Source organism: Pempheris klunzingeri, chromosome 13 (genome assembly GCF_042242105.1).
Source record: "Pempheris klunzingeri isolate RE-2024b chromosome 13, fPemKlu1.hap1, whole genome shotgun sequence".
NCBI classification, from domain to species: Eukaryota; Metazoa; Chordata; class Actinopteri; order Acropomatiformes; family Pempheridae; genus Pempheris; species Pempheris klunzingeri.
The window spans coordinates 1,872,834-1,894,025 of record NC_092024.1 but is presented as its reverse complement, the minus strand read 5'-3'; the positions used below and the strand labels follow the sequence as shown (position 1 = coordinate 1,894,025).

General features: G+C 44.9%; 2 protein-coding genes across 4 annotated transcripts in view; both read left to right on the top strand.

The window, feature by feature from the left end:
- Nucleotides 1-21,192, top strand: part of maco1b (macoilin 1b) — a 194,812-nt gene that overhangs the window by 7,989 nt on the left and 165,631 nt on the right. For both annotated transcript variants that reach the window (XM_070842900.1, XM_070842899.1), the window contains exons 7-11: nucleotides 955-1,113; nucleotides 1,468-1,650; nucleotides 1,766-1,886; nucleotides 2,799-2,973; nucleotides 3,095-3,938. In XM_070842900.1, coding sequence (XP_070699001.1) covers nucleotides 955-1,113; nucleotides 1,468-1,650; nucleotides 1,766-1,886; nucleotides 2,799-2,973; nucleotides 3,095-3,297 — 841 coding nt within the window. In that variant the 3' untranslated portion in view covers nucleotides 3,298-3,938. The remainder of the gene's footprint in view (nucleotides 1-954; nucleotides 1,114-1,467; nucleotides 1,651-1,765; nucleotides 1,887-2,798; nucleotides 2,974-3,094; nucleotides 3,939-21,192) is intronic.
- The window catches only part of ldlrap1b (low density lipoprotein receptor adaptor protein 1b), a 31,256-nt gene continuing 18,630 nt past the window's right edge, over nucleotides 8,567-21,192 (top strand). For both annotated transcript variants that reach the window (XM_070842963.1, XM_070842962.1), the window contains exon 1: nucleotides 8,567-8,775. In XM_070842963.1, the coding sequence (XP_070699064.1) occupies nucleotides 8,691-8,775 (85 nt within the window). In that variant the 5' untranslated portion in view covers nucleotides 8,567-8,690. The remainder of the gene's footprint in view (nucleotides 8,776-21,192) is intronic.

Genomic DNA, 21,192 nt, shown 5'->3' with positions numbered 1-21,192 from the left:
TGTTGGCAAGCAGAGATGTCCTGGTGACATTTTTCCTTCAAACTGATACTTGGACAAATGTGTAATATTTTTCAGTGACCTGTAACCTTATGGTGTCTCTGGTCAACAGAGTGTCAGTGTGGATCTGATGTTTCAGAAAGGTTTAAAATGTGAACAACCTTTTTCTTGTGTCGCTTGCTGCTTCACTCAATATCGTTAATTGAATCTCTTTGGCAGGCTCCTGTGTATTTTATGGTTTGTTTATTTTTATTCCTTGTTCACAAACCAAGTAATTCAAGTGAGTTTATGGGGCGCTGCATTTTGACAGCCGGTGCACCCAAATAAAATCAAAGGACCAATGAATTGTGCGTTTTATAGCCTGAATGGGCCCATTCTTATCAGATAGTGGCATCCTTATATGTGAAACTGCGTACTGCAGACAGATGGTTATTATGAGGGTCTCGTGTGATTTAATTGGGCTCAGGGCGCTGAAAAATGTAATTTCACTCATGATGTTTGCTGTAGAATTTTGGTTTAGTGAAAGCTAATGGTTTTAATTTCTCAAGTGTGAAAGTAGCCTTATGTCTGATTGAAGACATTTTAAATGTCAGCTCCTGTAAGAAGATATCACAATTTTTACAACAAGTAAATATGTAGTTTTCATCTTCTCACTGTGTATTCGACTCATTTAAGACTTGTGTTAGTCAAAGTCTGTAAAGACTGAATGCCGACATGCCTTGGCTGAAATAATAGCTTGGAGAATGTCTGTCTGAGGGGGGCTGGGGCATGCGTATAATCCATAGCTCAGCCATTCAGAGACAATATCTGGAATGATGCATCCATTCATTACATACATGCATTGATGACAAGGTCTAACATTACCTGGAATGTGAGGTGCACTCTCTATGCATTTTTTGAAAAATCATGTTAACTGTTAATGTGTGTGTCCTCTTATCGCTCTCCAACACGGGACAGACTGGAGCAGGATGTGAAGAAGTTGAAGGCAGACCTGCAGGCCAGCCGGCAGGTTGAGCAGGACCTGCGCAGCCAGATTGGCTCTCTGGGCAGCGCTGAGCGCTCCATACGCACTGAGCTGGGCCAGCTGCGCCAGGAGAACGAGCTGCTACAGAACAAGTGAGTGGGGGCGACTGTACACTGGATCAAAGCAAGGGCACACTGGAGATCCTTTTTGCTTAGGATAATTGATTACCAACCGAAGTGTTCATTGGCATGCATCAGTCTGAAGTAACACTGTAGGATAAGAACAGTTGTCAGCAGATGAAAACAGTTCTTTATTCACAAGCTAACTACTGATCGGTAATTTTCTGATAGAGAGGTCCAGACAGACGAGATGAAATCACCAATACCGAACAATCAGAAAGGGCTGTTCAAATACATTCTATACTATTATATACAACACATGTAATGAATACTTATCCTGCTCCCCTGTGTTTCCTGTTTAACATGCTCTTGTCTGTGCGCTTGCAGACTCCATAATGCTGTGCAGGCAAAGCAAAAGGACAAACAGGCAGTGGGCCAACTGGAGAAGAGGCTCAAAGCCGAGCAGGAGGCTCGAGCCACCGCCGAGAAACAGCTCGCAGACGAAAAGAAGCGAAAGAAGTTAGAGGAGGCCACAGCAGCCAGAGCAGTAGCACTAGCAGCAGCATCCAGGTAGCTGCACATCTGGCTCTGTTTTTCAATAACCTTTTTACTTCTGACTTGTCATTATGATTTGTTATTGGCATCAATATAAAGTCACTACTCTTTTTGTCCTCTGTTTGTGCAGAGGGGAGTGCACAGACACGCTGCGGCGGCGGATCACTGAATTAGAAACAGAGTGTAAGAAACTAACAATGGATATCAAGCTAAAGGAGGACCAGATCAGAGAGCTTGAATTGAAAGTTCAGGTATGGGTTTATTATTCATATAAGCATCCATAAGAACTGTGTCCCTCAAGCACAGATATAAATTGTCTAAGTTGTTCCTATGTTATTGTGCATTAACACATTTGTCTCTTGTGTGTAATTTCAAACTTCAACTAAGAAGCTTTTTGATTCTGTTCAGTGATTCCTGACATGAGAATCTATTGAAGTCTTGTGGTCATTCAGTCAGTGCATGCACAGTTTTTGTGATATGGTGGACCAAAGCTAGTGCTCAAAAATATGACAAAGCTTCAAAAAATAGAGCAAAGTGTAACATGCCCGTCTATATGATGATAGAGCATTTCTTGGAGCTCTGCCCATGTTACAGTGCCCCAGTACTAGCTAACGTCTGGGTCTACAAGATTCATGATTCGATGAAATCTTGAATCAATCAGCAGAACCAGAAGTGCTGAAATATTCAGCGCTGGTGCTCATACGTCAGGCAGCACAGTAGAAGTCAAACAAGCTGCAGATTGTTGCACTCGACATACCTCAAAGACTTTCTAAGAGGAGCTAGTCAACATTATGTCAACAGATTTCTTTTAGCTGATAACAGTCTTATCAGACAGGTTTTAAACTGTAGTTTGTGCTTGAGGAACGTACACATCACTGCAGTGAGTCACTTTTCTATTCTAGGTCAAAATGCGGCTCTTTATTTGTTTGTCCTGCACTTCACTGATTGAATTTCTATTCACATCAGTTATGGAAGATAAATCAAATCAAAAACGAAAACAAATCAAATATGCACAGTCCCATTGCTCCCGTGCCTTACCACTTAAATCTAGCATGCTAGAAATGTTGCAAAAGCAAGTGGCAGCCAGTTTCCTAAAGAATCCAGTCACAGACAGAAACCTCCTGGCGTGCCTCTAACCATGTCTCCTCTCCCCTGTCTCCCAGGAGCTTCATAAATATAAAGAGAATGAAAAAGACACAGAGGTGCTGATGTCAGCGCTGTCAGCCATGCAGGACAAGACCCAGCACCTTGAGAACAGCCTGAGCGCAGAGACCAGGATCAAACTGGACCTCTTCTCTGCACTGGGGGACGCCAAGAGACAGCTGGAGATTGCACAAGGTCGGCCTGAACAAACAAACAAACACACACACACACACACACACACACACCTTTCTGGGTTTTCTACCATATTCTGAGAGTTGCCGTATGCCCGGACTGACCTTTTGATGCCCGTTTTCAGGTCAGATTCTGCAGAAGGACCAGGAGATAAAAGATCTGAAGCAGAAGATAGCCGAAGTGATGGCAGTCATGCCCAGCATCTCCTACACAGGCGACACCAGCAGCATGACCCCCGTGGCCCCCCACTACTCCTCCAAGTTCATGGACACCAATCCCTCCGGCCTAGACCCCAACGCCTCCGTTTACCAGCCACTCAAAAAGTGAACGCTTCGTCCCGCCCCTCGCCTCCCTCCATCCTCCTCCATCGTTTTTCTTTTTCTTTCCTGCAGGCGCACCACCTTCCAATCTGCTCGGCATGTCTGCAGCTGAGAACGTTGATTTTCTTGGGTTTTTATTTTTCTCCTCGCCAGGTCAGAAGGATGTTGTATTGTGTGACTGTACTTGTTGTAGTTAAAACAAAAGACAAAAAAAACTTAAAACGGACATCACATGTCAACTAGGAAGTCCCAGTTTCTTTTTTTTTCTTAAGTGTCTAGTGAAACCTCACAGAATCGGGTATGTGTCTTCATCTCAAGGGTGTTGCTCTCCCTCTCACACCACCTCTACAACCACCTGCAACCAGTTACCTTCTCTGTGGTCCTGGGGAATAGCTGCTTTTTTTATTTTAGGTTGGTTTTTTCCCTCCTAAAAATTGGAAAAGAGTTCTCCTCTGTCATACAGTCACACAGCCTGACTTGTAATCCCAATCTCTTTGACTGATTGTTTTCTCCCAAGGTAGTATGGCAGCATCTGTACAACCAGAGGAATGTAGTGCACAGTTGGCACAGACTCTCGCCCCCGTTTTGTTTAATTCATTTTCTGAAGACACCAAATGAACCCTGCTGTTGGCTGCTCTGGCGTTTGGTGTTAAGTGTGTTGTGCGGCTCTATTGGTTCACCTAAGATTCAAGTGTTGATTTCAACAGTCTGGAAGCGTTGAACGCAACAAGTTGGATAAGATCCCGTGTCGTAAAGCACAAACACACCTTTAAAACGAAATGAAGCCATGCGGCTCCTAATGTTCAGCATCAGTGAGAACGGCGGTTTGTCTCCCCCAGCTGTATTTTCAGACGGAGCGTTTGAGTTGAAAAGAGAGCGCAGTATGAGGAGTGCCCCAGCTTCTCAGTACTCTGCATAGTCTTCAGTTGTCATGATCTCAGTGCCTTGAGTTGAGGAAATAGAGCGAGTTTGATAATGAGATAGCACCCAACCCTTCTGAATTAGTGGCGAAGCATCTGGCTAAGCTGGAACGGATAAGAATTTGACCTCACCCAGTGAAGTGGGACAAAGTTGCCTTTGGATACTGATCTGGCAGGGAAGCCGCTCCACCGTGTCCCTAATGAGAGTCACATTTACCAGATAAATTAGATGGCACCAGATCCAAGACTTGTCATCATGCTCTTGTTTGCCTGTTATCAGTAGGTCGACATGGCGTTAGCGGCCACAGAGTCTACTGCACACAGGTCTCCAGCTGGTCACGCACCCACTCGCAGAGGCTCGTCTCTACCGCTGTCAAACCCCAAATCCCTCAGTTTAGCTGCTGCTCCCTCGTTTTTTCTCTGATTTCCAATTTAAAGTTGCACTGTAGAAAACACGCTGTTTGAAAGGGAAAACTGTAAAGACGGATTGTGCAATGTAAACAAAGCTTTGGAAATGCCAACTTTAATAAAGCAGTTAAATAATTTTATTTAATCAATCCTCCACTTCAGTTCGTGTGCCAAGACTGGAATGCTTGTTTCTCTAGTAAAGTGTAAGAATGTAAGCAAATACAGTGGCAGACATGTTTGTCAAATATCCAGTTGAATATCACTTGATGGAAGTTTCTGTTGAGCAGGTAGAGAAAGTGGTCACCTGTTTGTAGTAGACTGTATAGTTAAAAGTAAGGGACTAGAAAGTCAAATTTCTGTTTGTGAATGTTACAGTATTCGCAACTGTTGGGCATGTGGCTGTTTGAGCAGTTTTCCTTGCTCCTGTTTCTGGTATTATTGTTATTTTCCTGCAGGGAGAAAAATCGCTTGAGTCTGACGTGGTTTCACCATCATCTGAAATGGTCATTGTTGTGCGCGTGGTTTTCACCTACTGTAAATGGAGACGCTTTTTTTTCGCTCAGATTGCTGTCATTGGCTCCTGGAAAAAAAAAATGTTGTGAGACTTTACAGTTTAGTCAGTTGTTTGGTCAACTGATTGTTGAAAGTATAGAGAAGTGTTTTGTTTTTTGTTTTCTATGCCCACAGTCACTGCTCTGTTTCTCCCCAGGCCTGACCATGGCTGTGCTCTCGCTCTGTGAGGTTTACAAGGAATAAACATTTTTTTCTTGCAAATGGACTTCTCTGTTGTTGTTGTTGTTGTTGTTGTTACTCTGACCGTATGTCTACAGGCTAAAAACCAGCCTATCAGCCTCTGTTGCCTCAGTTTTGACCTTTTTCGTTCATCAGTCTGTCTCTTGTGAGTCCCTCAACTTATAATTAATGTTCGGCATCCCAAACACTCCTAGGCCAGTTTGTTTTAGTTGTAATGACGTCTTTTGAAGGAAAAGGGCATTTTTTTTGTCACAGTTCCTCATGTTGGATTACTTTATTCTAATTAAAGACCTATATTAGAAAAATTGAAGTATAACTATATATTAAATATTGGTTCTGTCATAAAGTGATCTGAAATTTGCCAAAAATGACAAATCCTAAAATGGGTAATAAAATTGTTAATCTGCCCATATTTTGCTATTGGAGATTAGAGGCACATTGGCTTTATAGCCACTAGGTGTCAGTGTCTGTCTGCATCATGTAGGTCAAGAGCGTTTAATCTCTGTCCTCACAGACTCTGGTTAATAACTCTGTCAAAAACCACTAATTCTCTCCTTTCATGGCCAGAAAATCCAATTTACTTGTGACAAAAGGAACTTGTGAATCATTTGTTCACGCTAACTGCTAATCACAGTCAGTCAAAGCAGTGGTGACCAGTGGTGCTCCCACAAAGCCATCCTGCATTTTGATTTGATTTGATTTGATTTGTAGGTGAATGAAGATGGGGGCGTGCACCATTTTCCTTAATGCCAAAGGGGAGTGTTGGTCTTCACTTCACAAGTAATCACCACCAGGGAGGTCCTGAGCTCCACTGACCTCTGATCTTCAGATTTCAGTCAGAGATGGGAGCAAATTATGGGCTGCTGCATGTGTCACATTTGGATCTGAGTGATAATTCATTCATCTAATGCACTTGGAAATTTGGAGAGGGAGATAAAGAATCCCTGTGCCAAGGACACTGAATTTCAATTGCATGAAAGAAGCCCTCTGCTCAGCATTCTGCCACACGGCAGGTTTCCCCAAATACACTCGATTAACCTGTGCAGCAAGACAAATGCAGGTAAAGCTCCTCGCTCATTTTCTCAGCATTTAACCAGTGCCTAGGTTAGGCATAAATTTGTTTTACACTCAATCCTCAGTATTTTATTGCTCTTCTTGTTCCAATTTGGCACCACGCTGTTTGGCAGAGTCATGGATGTGGAATTAACAGATTATAATAGGTCTTTTCGAGCAGTCTGCATTTGGCACAGCTGTACTCACAATGCCACTGGGCCAACAAATCGACAGTAAATCCAACTGTGCGAGGAGAGGGAGCCATAACTGAGACATTCCAGGTTTCACGCGCCCTACTCAATTAACATAAAGTCCGTGAGCAATTTTCTCGATAGACGTAACCTTTCCTCCCAGAGACAGATAAAAAATGAGCTGGCTTTCTCGGGTGATCACCAAAGACTAAAGATGGATTTACAGAGTGAGGGATGCACTCCCATGGCTACGACGCTGCTTTGTTTGTCTCCACGTCTAAATGAATCATGTTTCCACCTCTCATACTCGCCTTCAGACTGAAGAATCACGTCCATTGAATGTTGGGTAGCATCCTACTCACATGCCTCCTCCCAACAGAAACGCATTGATTTTTCTTCCCAAACACACCTGTTCTAACTGTCACCCGTGTTGCTGCTTTAAAAGTGGAGATATGTCTTCGCATGCTTGGATAACTGGCAGATTTACCAGCAGAGAGTGCACTCTTTTGTCTCGAGCCTTTCAGTGAGGCGTGCTCGTAGCTGCCAACAGTGATTTGAACAGGAATGCACCTTCCTGAGCACAGAGGGATTGTTTAGTATACACTACTACACTGATGTGGCGATAATTCTCCCTTTTGTGACAGAGAGAAATCACTGCCAACTGAGCTTCAGATTGGAGATAGTGCAGGTGTTGCCTAATATGTCCCTGGTGACGTTTTAGCCTGTTGCACTTTTGTATCCGAGCTTGTCACCTCCTGTGAAATCTGGTAGTGCAAGATGTTCTGAAAGCCATTCGCCTGACTGATTCATTTAGTGACTGATGATGTAAGCTCAGTGAAACTCCATACAGAAACTGGGTTTGAAATGTTTCAATAATGGACCAATACATTACAAAAGTTTTGGCAGCAACACCCAAAATAATAAAAAAAAAATCTTACTTGGAGAAGAATTTTCACTTAAATTCTCTGAGAATAACTGTGAGTTGTTTCTAACTTGTCCTTTTGGCCCTGAAACATGCATTTTTAATCACACACAAAAGAGGTCAATATGACAAGCTGCTCTTGGCCGGCCAGCAGGGCTTCCTCTTCAGCACACACATACAGTGCTGATCTCATATTTTTTTCATGAGGAGACCCCTCTCCCCCAGACGTCCAGCAGGGACTCTGTGGCTTTCACTTCTGAACAATGCCGCACTGATATCGTGGGTCTTCCTCCCCTGCAGCTGTTCACTTGTCCAGTGGGATGGGCCATCAGGTCACTAATGTGGAGCCCAGGGCTCACACAGTGACAGGTTTTTTTTTGTTTTGTTAGCCTTTATTTAACCATGTTTGTGCCGTTGAGATCAAGCATTATGTTCCAGACATGGTGCAGTAGATAGATTCCACCAGAGCTTTAGAATCGTTCAGGTCAGGAACAGAGTGCACTTGATCAGAGATGATAGTAGAAGTGAAGCAGCCACTGAAGGGATGTTTTTAGAGAATAAATGTGATCGTGGAGGATGTGAGAAAAACCTCCATGACAATAAGATGGACAATCATTAACACTCAGAAGTTCTTACTACGAAGCAGGTGAGCGATCTGAGCTGAAGTACTTATTTCTGGTCATGACACTGGTGACATTTCCACTGAATAGTGATGACTTCAGAGGCTGGATGGAGTAGAGGCCATGTGGCTGAATTAAACATGAGGGATCCTGGCACAGCCCGTGATGTGACTGCCGAATCTCCTGTCAGGCAGGACGCGGGGCGGCGGGGACGCCGTGCGGTGCTGAGCGGGACCAACAGAGGCGGCAGCACCGCCCGCCCGGGACGTGAGCGCCGCTGCTGCAACAAGCTCACTCGCGTGATTTCGCAAACGGGCGTCACGCATATTATCCGGCTAATTTACATACATAACGCCGCCCAGGGGGCCGACCACGGTAATGTACCGACGATTGAAAGCTAACCGTGCGAAGGGGGGAGAAAAACAGCAGGGAAAAAGTTTGGACGTGAGAGGGGCTTTTTAAACCGAGCGAAGAGTGTCGACCGAAACCAGGAGGCGCTCGTCGGGCTCTTTGCCCCACTTTTGGATTACGATATGGACGCTTTGAAATCCGCTGGAAGGGCAATTATACGGAGCCCTAGCATCGCCAAACAGTCGTGGGGTGCGGGCAGACATAAAAGTGAGTATTCAGCCGTTTAAGACATCACCACGTAGGCGTTAGCTGGTGCTAATTTGGCTAAACCGAGCTAGCCTCGACACTAAGCTAGCAGTAAGACTACAACCGGCGCGTTACTTTACTACGGCTGCTCTCTGTCAGTGTGTGTGTGTGTGTGTGTGTGTGTGTGTGTGTGTGTGAGAGAGACAGAGAGAGAGAGCGTGTGTGTGTGTGTGTGTATCTGTGCGTGTGTGTGTGTGTGTGTGTGTGTGTGTGTGTTAAACACCAGCACCAGTGTTCACAGTCGGAAATGTTTGGTTGTGTTTTTGAACTTGACTCTCGGAGTGACAGCGGAGCCCCGCAGCTCCTAAACTGACTCCTGTTGAGGCGGCGGAGCAGCAAGTTCAGCCCCCGGACCCGGACTGCTCCTGGTCGGACCTGACCAGCCCACACAGCGGCTCCTGTTTCACTCACTCGGACCTAAAGCGACCGCATGTCGCCACAAAAGTTTGAGCGTCCTGTGAGACCGTGGTGGTGGTGGTGGTGGTGCTGTGTGCCACGTCACCTCAGGTTTAGGGATTAAAACGGAGGCTCCACATAAACAGTGCCGTGATCCGGACTGGAGGGACAGGTGGGTTAGGGGAGCCACCGGAGTGAGGAGGCATGAAAAGATGAGTGGTCTTCCTGGCGAGGCTGTACCATCCTAGCAACGCACTGTTGCTAGGCGATACACTATGGGAAACAAAAAATGAGAGGCTGTGAAAGGAGTGGCTGCAGAGACTAAATCTTACAGGGGAGTGTAGTTCATCCGGCTGCCAAACTCGAATTAAGGGTTTAATTCTCATGAAAAGCACCATAGGCTTTATTTGGGATTTCCATATGATGCCTGGCTTCTGCTGCTCTGCAGCCTCGAGTGTGTACAGTCAGGCGGCTGAGCACGACCACACTGATGATGCTAGCATGGCTCTCTCATGCAGACCCTTTTTATGTCTGCGTACACAAAGGGGGAATGCCCCCCAAGACACCAACCCCCGTCCCCCTTTCTTTTTCATACATAACAGAGCAGTTGGCACTAACATATCACACGTGCCCGACAGTGCGATCGATGCTTTGTTTTGGTCCTCTCTGCTCTTTGGAGGGGGGGGAGAGTCCCTCCACGTCCAACCAGGCGGTGGTCACAGGGGGCTGACGACCAATCAATCCCTAATGCTGGAAGCTGAGGCTGATGGCGAGCTCTGCCATGACTCCACAGTCAATCTGTGGCAGGAGTCACATCCTCCGTCTGTGTGCTGCTGCCACAGACACACAGTCCAGCAGGGAGACGATGGTCCTGTCAGTCAGTCAGTCAGTCAGTCAGTCCATGTCCATCGTGTCATCCCTTCACCCACATTGCTTGTTCATGGGAGTGCCATGTTTTGTCTGTGATCACCTAATTGTTAATTTTCCTCTCTTTTTCAGTCTGTTGATATAATTGTAGGCTTGGCTGTGTTTCATTTGGCACCCGTGAACTTCAGAGTCATGTTACAAGGCAACTTGTTTCATCCTGTTGTGTCGGTGAGCTTCTGCTCCAAAGTGGACCTCAGTGTTTGCATGAGATGTGTCCAGATACTGTTGTAATTGCAACTACAGAATAAAAAGTGTAGAGATTCCTTTAGTAGTTTGCTTTCTGGCTTGTGTTGAATTAGCTTAAAAATACCATATTTCTCAGTTTTGACAGATCCATAATGTGAGGCACATATTCTCTCCCTCTCGTGTGTAGGCTTGGCCTTGCTAAAGCAGCCTATTCACTTCTTTGGCATCTATCAGCACTGCATTCCTGTTCTCCCACAGTCATTGTTGGATTGTAACAGGTTCCCGTTTTGTTTTTATGAGACAGGCCTGTCTCTTAAAGATCCCTGCGTGTCAACATCTAAAGTAGGCTGACATTAGCGCCTGCTCTGCCCTGTTTGCCTCGCTTTCATGGTCTGCACGAGCAAGAATGTGTCAGCTATGTCATTTCCTGTATGGTTTTAAACAGCTCAGTTGCTTTTTGGCAGTGTGCTGAGCTGACAAAATGTTTCTCTGCACTGCCCTCCCATTACATCCAAATAGTAGTGGGGGGGGTTGCAAAATCAACAATCTTTTTAGGTCACAACGGCCCTGTTTTTCCCCTTGCCAATCTGAAAAGTGTGGGAGGCAGAAAATCCTTGCCTGCATTGAAGAGAGACAGCTCCCTCCCACGTTCCCGGTCAAGGAGTCGTCTTTTGTGGGGTTGTCAATATGGAAGCAGCTACATATCAGGATGTCAGTAGACCCGTGCAGATGGCTAATGGGGAAGGCTAACGTGTGATCCTAAACCATTGGGACTGCATTGTATTTACGCCCAGATGTGTGAGCCAATGTTGTTGATACCACCACCGGAGATTGAAGTGGGTGTTTCTGTCAACTCATTTGCAATTTGTATATTACTCAGATAGTGTCACTGCACTGACAGAAGTTGGGGTCTGCACTGGTCAGTCCCCCCTCCCTGCACCTCTGGCCCTGCTCTGGCCAGTCAGTGCTGTGTCCCCTGCACAAAGTCACCCAAAGGCTGTAATGGAGATTGCTTCCTGCAGGATTCCTTTATGGACTAGTAAAATCCTCAGTGATTTATAGCCCTGTTAGATCTTCTGTATCTGTAAACTGCTTTCTGTGTTTGTGGACAGGACTACAGTCATGCGTCGTCACTGTTTCTCCAAGAGGACTATTTTTAATCTCGTTGGGAATGGAAAAATAGGCTACTTTAAACATCAGAATTGTTATCACGATACCACTAAACTGGAACCGGCTGAGCGCTAAATTGCAGTATGATGAATTTTTGAATCAAAAGCAGAGATTTGCATTCGCTGCATTCATGTTGCCTGTGATTAGAAGCAACATCATCTGTTACACACAGATTTAGCCATTCTGTGAGGCCAGAAAGGACGTCTGGGCAGGGAGTACAGTGGCTAACTAGTTCACCGTCCTGGTGAGAAATAATTGATCTAATCTCCTTCAGCCATATGTGTAGACATATGGTCAGTGTGTTAGTTCAAAGGTCTTTAGCTTCATTGTCAGGAGTGTAACCTGGAGATGAAATAAACACCTTCTTAGACTTTAACAGTAAGGGGAAAGCCTATAAATCCCAATGAAGTCTCTTTAGACAATTGTCTCAGCCTGGAAATAGTTATGGTGTTGGACATTCTATGTGCTCAGCAATTAGAACGACTTCCCTTTCAATCTGTTCTGAGCAAGTGAGTTAATAATCCAAGATAGTGCTGCGGGCGTGATAAGAGTTTTGCTCTGCAGCTCCTTAAGCATGAGCAAGCCTTTATTGGGAGCCTACTAGTAGTAAAAGCCTTCCTCCTCTCTGACTTGTCAGTCAAGCTGCAGAGGTTTTGGATGTCTTTGGGGTGTTTGGTAAATAGAAAGGGATGAAAGGTAAGCTATGAAGCAACCTGTCCTCCCTCCCCCTCCACTCTGGTGAGCATGTAATTCAAGTTTTCTTCTTAACAGTCCTAATATGCGCAGAGCTATGGCCTGGAGAAAATCTGTGTTGTGTTGTGTTGTGCCAGTGTGGTGAAATCTTATGAAACCTCACATGACACAGCTTTTACCCCAAACTCCTCTTGTATATGGAGTCTGCAGGAATGCTAGTGGGTTTATTTTTTTTTTATTAATGGAAGATTCCTTTGCCTTTATTTGACCTGTCTTTCACCCCTCCACCTGTGTGTCAAATTACAATTTGAAACATGCCCCTGCAAAGAAACTGCAGTAAGGATGCAGAGGAGCTCACATGCACAGCTCTAAAACCTCAGGACACTTAGTGCAGACCTGTGGTCCTGTGTGTCAAAGTCTGACTGGTTGGATATGTGGGGGAACTTTGACTCAATGAATAACCAAACAGTTAAAATGGAGGAATGGTTTATCTCCATTACTCACAAAAAGTTAGGGATATTCGACTTTCAGGTGAAATTTATGGATATTGTAAAAAGTGAATGCTACAGTGATATTATATCATGAAAGTAGGGCATTTAAGTAGAAGCATGCACTGGTAGTTTCTTCATTTTAAACAATTTATTGAAAGAAAATCTACCAACAGTGGTAGGTATACCACAACAAAACATGTTCAGTGCCTCAATAAATTGGGACGTGGCCAAAGGACGTCCACTCCTCTCCTTTCTGTGACTCTTCCAGTCTCTGTATCACTGTTCCAACCTCCTGATGACACTCTGTGACCCTCTAAGCTCAGTGAACACCTCCGTCTGAGGACTTCCTGTTTGAAGCCTCCAGTGTTGAGGTGCTGCTGATCAACTGTTAGGTGTCGTCTTGGTCTCATGATGTCAGAATGTGAACAGCAGGATGAGGAGGACTGTTTAAATACCAATTCTAACTGAAGCAGGAAATGTATTGGTGGATTCATGGATCAAACCTGTTGTGAATGTTGCTGTGAAGCTTCTTGTTAGAGAACAGCAGCTGGTGCAGAAAGTACTGAGACACTGAACAGTTGGACATGTGCATTCAAAAGTTTAGAGAAGGTCACATTAAGTTCACCTGGAAAGGTTAGAATGCATTTTAGGTTCATCCTGAAATTTCACCTGAAAGCTGAATATCCCTAAGTTTTTGTGAGTAGTGTATGTCTTATTTTAGGCTGTTTTATTCGGTTCTTAGTCACAGAGATCTGACCCTGGTTCGAATGACTCTGTGTATTTTGTGTGTCAGTATGTTTAATACATGAGTGGACTCCCTATCGGCTCTGATCAGGTGCTGTGACATAATCACCACAGTTGTCTGACCCAGAAATATTCAGTTTACAAAGAAAAGCAGATGTAAGGAACTGGAATCAGGCAATGTTTTGCATTTGCATTGATTATTGTCACATTGTTTTTATGACAATTTACAAATCATTTTGGCTCTAGTTTTTAAGCCTGCCGCTTGTGTTCTGTCTTTAATTATCTCTTTTTTTTTTTTTCCTTTTCCAGATCTGATTGTCTGTATTTGTATGTCAGGGTTTGTTCAGACTGCCAAACCACATCTGTTTTTTGGCATATCCATATTGTATCCAGATTGATTTTAGGAAGGGCAACACATGAAATGCAACTTTTGCAGATTGAATGCAGGCCGCTTTTGCAGGTGGTTTAAACTGTGATCAGATTTCTCCAGACGAGTCTCAGTCTTGATGCGGTGGTCGCTTAAGCTCACTTAGGATTTCAGAAGTGTCACTCGCAACACGACACACAATAGTAACATCATAACCGGAATGACTGATGTGCATGAGAGCGGCTAGGCAGAGTTGTATAGCGACAACACAGAGCAACAGTTTGTGAAACCAGTCGTTTGCACTGCGACAGGACAGCACGATTGTTTGGAGGGCGAGATAGTGCATCTCCATTTGTCATGCTTCCGTGTTGGAAGGCCGCGCCTCCAGCATACGCGGTGACTGACACCTACACGGTTACCTCAGCAACCCCTGGGGCTGGTGATCTGATCTGCTCACTTGCAAATATCAACACGGACGGTCTGCCTTAAAGATCTGATGTGGGAAACAAATGTGATCTGACCAAAGCCGTCGATCGGGATATGAAGACAATTATTTTAGACCTCTTTTTTTGTGTGTGTGTGTCAACATTATCTGTAAGACTTTCTTTCATGTTCATACAGCTGAAGCTGCACCCAGCCCACTTCATAAGTATTGTATCCTTAGGTGCAGTAGAAAGTAGCTCCTCCTGCTCAGTGTGGCTGTGCACAGGGTGCTTTAAGGATCAGTTTCATAACCCTGCTTCTTGTTGAGAGTACATTCTGGCCTCAGCTGGTCATCAGCTGTAATCCCCGCCTGGCATGACCACTCATTTCTCCTCCCTCTCCCTCTCCTCACGTTCCTTCTTTGAGTGGATTTAGCCAATACTGAAGGACACGTGTCCCAATGTTAGGACAGAAACCACAACTATAAGACTCTTATCCTCTGCAAATCCTTCCCCTCACCCAACTGGAATGGTTTTGGATGGTCATCAAATTAAAAACTGATAGCCACACAGTCATGCAACACGTCCTTTGTAACAATGGGAATACTACAATGCACAAGGCTACTGGTGTAGAGGATGAAATTGGAGGAGCACCGCGGTGCCCAAGGAGAGAGAGAAAGAGTGGGGGTGGGGGTCACAGGCTGCTGGGCATAAGGGATCCCTACTGACTGTTCATCTTACTTACTGTGTATCGATTGTTCCTTTAGTGAACTGGCCCGTAGTTTATGTCTCTGTGGTCTTTTTATCTAATGCTATTGGTGAATTCGTGCATGTCGCACAGAGAGACTTTGACCTGGGTATCCGATAATATGGAAAACATTTCCTGTATCCTCTCCACAGCAGCTGAAGTTAAGAGGGGAACAATAGGACTGGATCAGTCTTTGTACCAGGCAGGGACAGACAGTGACAATCGCCCCATGTGTAGTAACACACTTTTTCCCTTTGACTAACACTCAGTCTCTCTCTTCTTAACAATGGTCCAGCTCAGCTTTTCCTGTAATGGCTGCATCTCTTTTTGCAACGCAAAAAGGCGATGATGGCGCTCATCTCTGACCTGCACTGAGATCAACAGCCTGAACAGGACGTGTATATGTACTGAGCAGTACATAACAAGGTTACATGAGAATCGGCCACAAAGGATGGCTTCCAATAGAAATGTAGGAGTGAACTTTATTGTGGCACAGTTAGAGGTTGTCCAAGGCTCTCTCTCTCTCAACGAGCTCTGTGCTGTGTCTCTGTATATCCCTTCAGGCATCTTTCCTCATCTGAGTCTGCAGTTTCTAAATTAGCCCAAAGTGTCCTGATTGGAATCTAATAATGCTGGAATGGGGCTTTTCATCACGTGTCTTGTCATTGTGAGATAAGAGGAGGTCATCTCACCACAGGCCAGGGTCAGCTGTGGCCTTAAATAGCCGAGGATACATGAGCAAGTTCAGCTTTGGTGATTGGTTGCAGTTGGGCTACATTGTGGTAATTGGAAACTATTGATCTTTTTGAGTCTCCCTTTTGTTTTCAAAGGTTGTTTGTGATTTGTCGTAAAGGCAGAGTCTGATAACCTATTTTTTATGTCGTGTCAAAAAGTTCCATGAAAACACCCAAACAAAGAATGGACGGATCCTGCTGAGTATCGTGTGCGCATCCGAAGCCTAATATGACTTATTTCTCTGCGCCATAGACTTCCGTTGTTGTCCGGAAGCGATTAAAAACACATCAGAGAGTCACACCTTTGTTCCTTTGACACATGGGCACTGTAGTTTCTTAAGAGTCGATTCCAAATACACATACCTGCTTATAAAGTGTGTATGTAATTCACTGCTGAAAATAGTCCCCAACCTGCACTGCGTGTTTTCTAAAAAGCAGAATGACCAGCTGTTGAACATTCTTAAGCCTTTCAGAGACTGTTAGTCTGCCGTTTGTATCCAGGTGGTTCCCTCCCATGCCAAATTGGCCAGGACTTGCTCATGGACACACAAGGATCCCTGGATCACAGCGAGTGTTGCCTCCGTCCACAGTTAACCACTGATCCTATGAGAGAACCACATGAAAGGCAGCACAAGTACACACGTTTTGCTGACATCCTATGGTGAAGCACACCTCCAACCAAAACAAAAACTGAGACCCTAATCATTTTCTGGCTTTTGGTGTCTGCATCTCTGTTTAACGGCAGATGTGTTTCAGTACAACAGAAGCCCAAGTGGAGATTAATTCATTTCTTATCTTGTTCAGTCAGAAGGTATGCAGGTGGGCAGGAGTGGATCCACCCAGACCACAAACAATGAGTCATTCACTGTTTGGGTTCCAGAGGGCTCACATGAATGTGGTGGGATTCTCTCCTCTCACTCATTCACTGACGCCAATATGACACCACGCGGAGAGCTCTCAGTGCTCAGAAGCTCCTTTCAAACCTCGACAAAGGGGAAAGTGTTGATGCAGCAGGCTGAACTCGTGGAGCCTGCTGGAGCTGTGGAGTGGTGGTGGGGCTTGGACTGTTGACCTGAAAGCTTTAATTTGTGTTTGTGTGTTAAACCAAGCGGAGCCACGTTGCTGCTAGTCCCCTCCCCTTCTCTCGAGTCCCAATCATTCCTGACAGACCCAAAAGAATATATAACCTTTCAGCGCGGCAGCAGCTTACTCATGTACTCACAGCTTCACCGACATAATCTGGTAACACTTGTAGAATGATGTCAGCAACAAAGATGTAAAAGGATTTTCCCAGATACTGCTAGAACACAAACTCCTACGGGTTGATGTGATGAAAGTCGCAGTAGATCTGACTCATACTAAAGTCATGTCACCTGCTCAGCTTTGTCACTTTGGGATCTGTTTTCGGGTGAGCAATGTGTCACTGACTGGGAGGAAGAATGGGCATTTTTGTCTTTAATTCATCGCTGTCTGTCCTCAACTGCTGGGCAATCATTGCTTGCATTTAGAGAAGTATTTCCATCCATTTTCAAGCAGAGAAACACTTAATATTGGGCTGGAACCAAGCTAGATTGCAGTGATAAAAGCCACAAAGTTGTCAGGACGGTACCGTGGTGATTTGTGTTTTTCTGCCTGTATCTCTGCATGCACATCTCCCCCTGTGCCAGCCCCAGAGTATTAACTCCATTATTTAGCCTGCGCACACGGCATAGCACAGCGCTCTTGCTGTTTCCACGGTGATTAAACTGTTGCATCTCCCTAATTGCCCATTAGATTTGTTGCCTGTTCGTATGTGAATTTATGGTGGGAATTTTGACTCGCTGCCTTAATTTGCATATTTTTCTCTGGTATTTTTGCTTCTCGAATACCTCACTTCCTTTTTCTCTTTTATCTGCTTGTTCTTCATTTATGAACGTCTCGCTGCCTCTGCCTGTCTTGTCTGCCTTCCTCCCCCTCCCCCTCTGACTGCCTGTCCGTCTGTCATCCCCCCCCCCCCTTAAGCAGAGGCACGGCCAGGAAGAGCAGCTCTTCTCTCCTCATTACCGTCACTGTCGCTGGCTGTCAGCAGTGATAGTGATAGTGATCCTCTCCGACCCTCCCCTGTCCAAATGGCCTGCTTCATTTCCTTTGTGTTGTCTTTGACCAAAATACCTAATGCTGGACTGGCTCAGCTCAAATCCATCTGATTATAGCTCCCTGACCTCGGTGCTGTCTTGCCTCTTCGAATTCTCTTGTTGCATCAAAAGGGCCCAACTGCCTCTGTAGTTCCAGCTTCATTAAAACTTCATTAGAGGTCCCGACTTATGCGTGGACTCACAAGATCAGATGCTAAAGAAGAGGCTAAGACCTTTTTCTAGTGCGTTTTCTTCTACTACTGTCTTGTGTAACCACCAGTGGAGTCGGATGACTTTAGCCTGACATGAATGTTCTGCTCACGGGTTCATTGGACCCCACAGCCCTAAATTTGGTGCCATGATTTGACGCCAGTTCAGTCTTAAATAATTCTTTTAGTTTTTGAGATATTTTTTCAATCTTTTTTTTTTTTTCATTGATGTGCAGACGACTTTTCTAGAAATGGTAAACACGCTGAAATATGTGGGAATTTGAAATGTGTGTTGAAAACACTTTGACAGGCATGCAGTCTAAAATGCCATCAGACACGCTTTCTGTTTTGAAGAAACCTTTCTTTAATGACCTCTCATCACACTCATTTATGGGTGCATTTGATCCAGAAGTCTGATGTTCCTGTATTATTAAACCGGTCTGCTTTTTATTCTGTCCTCAGCTGACAGACTGATACAGAGATTTTAAAGGTTTTTAGACTTGTGAAGTCTAAGTGTGGAGTGGGGAAGTAGCTGCTTGTATTTGCTTTGTTCCTCTCCTCTTCTCCACCCGAGCTTTGCCGGTAGAGTGTTTAGACTTGTCTGAGGCAGGAGGAGACTGAGGGGATGGGCGCAAGTTTCCATCTGACTGGCAGAGTGGACTTACAACTGGGTTTTGTGGAGGGTTATGGCACACATCACAAACTACACATGAAGTGTGTGATTATGAATAGGCCAAAAGTTAACCACAACAGCTTAAACACACGGAAGGTAAACTTATGTTTCATGTTGTCTATAGGAAATTAGAACTATAACTTGGTTATCATTTTCCTATTATCCTTCTGTGTGCGGAGGTTTGATGGAGCCTTTCCTTGTCTTAGAGAGCTTGGCTGCATCACAAACTGAGACCTGCATGTGATATAAGGCTATACTAATGAACCGAAAGACCTTTTCTCCACTCGCTGAAATTCATTGTGATGTGAGTAATTGTGGACTTCTCTTGATACAGAGGACACCAAGTTTGGACTCTGGATCTTGCACCCTTACTGACATCTCCAGCCAGGCTCTGGTGATAAGACTCAACATAAATACAAAAATAATCTCAGTTGAAAGCTGAGTTTAGCTAGTTTTTTCACTGTGCTGACCAGTCAATAGATACACTTGTTATCCTCACCATAATGTCTATTTAAATTATACAAAATAAACTACTAGTCACTTCTGTTTAGGTGTGTCATGATCGGTACATATAACAGCTAATACCATGTTTTAATCTCTGACACCAAACTTGATGATGATGATGATGAGGGCCATTGACCAGCCAGTCATCTCTGCAGTGACCAGCTTGCTGCTGCAAATGTTCCAGTAAGCAAAGTGCATGCTGGGATACTCCAGTGAGTTCTCACAAGTGAGCTCTGAGAGCATCCTTGATAAACGAGGCAGAGCAAGAAGGCTTTGGTACATTTGGCCTGAATCGGGGCATAACTGATGTGTCACAAGTGCAGACATAAACAGTGACTGAAAGAGGCCTGGTGTCTCTGATGGAGCCATCGTCTGCAAGTATTCCAGCTCCCTGTAACTATTAAACATGTGCATGGATATGGATATACTGCATGTGTGAGGTTATCTGAAGAACTCCAATGGATGGTGCTTTAGGGCGTTTGGATTTGTTTTTAATTTTTTAAAGCAAAATACAGATGACAGAGCAAAGGGGATCTTCCCTACTGTCTGAGGCCTTTAATGTAACTAATCTTAATTTAGAAGACCAGCCCTCATGAGTCTCATCTGGTAGTTAATCCAGTGTTGACAGATGCCTGGCATGAGTCTGTGTTGTAGTGTGGTTGATATTTCTGTAATGGCGTGCCTGTGTGCAGAGGTGGTGAGCTGGGCAGCTGTAAGAAGTTGTCCAGAGGATTTGTGTGCTGGCACCTGGCCCTGTGACGACTTGCCGAGCAGGAGCCAGAACAAGACCGAAAGAACGCCACTGGTTCATTATTATTCTTTGAAGTAATTGGCTCAACAAACCCTCAAACATCTCACTCACTGATGCTGGCAGCAGCTGTGGCCCATCTACCTGCCTCTATCCCCCCTCCCTCAGCAAACGCAGGCACTCCATTGCCTGCTCTCTCTCTGGCTCATTTGCAGGCGGTGTCACCCAGACGAGCAGCGCTCACTGACCAGCCAGAGCTCCAGCGTAGCCAAGAAGCCTTTGAAGTTTGCTGTAATCACCACCGCAGCTGCAGAGAGCAGCCATGGAGGGGGCTGTTGCCCGTGGTGCTGTTGGGTGGGGGGTTGGTTGTGTAAATGCAAATGTGACCAATATGAAAATGGATTATTATTCCATACAAAGCAGCACTGGGTATATGCACCAGTCTAAAAATAGCTCTGGTTCATGAATTGCTCATATGAATTGCCATTGTGTGATTTTTTTTTTTTTTGAAGAAAGCTGTTGTTTCATTGCTCTCTAAAATTACTACAGCTCAGAGGTGTTTCATTTTGCAGAATATTTATCTACTCCTCCATTCCAGGCAGGCTGGACTAAAGATTCCCGTCATCTGCATGGTTTAGTTTCGCAGTCGCCTCCTCAGGATCTCTTGGGATGAGGGATTCCTAACACTCTGCAGTCAGGGTGAACTGCTGGTCATCCCCAGAGACTTGCCTCTTGCAAGCATTAGTATGGGCAGTCGAAGTGTAGAGGCTTGCCTCTGATATCTTGCTGGAGCCGCCCGTTGTTGCAGCTATGTGTGTTATGTGAATGACATTTCTCCTAAGCTTTGAGTCACTCACAGCATTTTCATGGCACATCTGACAGATTGTTGAAATTCACTGTAGCAGGCCTGTCAGCCTTGTAGCCTTTAGTAAACACTGAAAATCTCTGGACTTCACCGGTTCACTGTTGCTTTTACAAGCCGCACAGAGAGAGCACTAAAGGCTGGAAGTGTCATGCTAGCTGAGGTTAAGCCTATGTTACCCCTCTATTTATGTAACTGTCTGCAAATCTCCTAAGTGGCCACACCTCGTAATGGACGTTCATCGTCCACTTGGTAACTTGATTTAGGTCATGAATAGGAGCTAATGATTTCTTGCCGCAGATTATATTACAGTCAGGGTGCTACTTATACGGACACTAATGTAACTGCAGGATCCGCAGAGGAGCACAGCCTGATCTGTTCCCCACACTT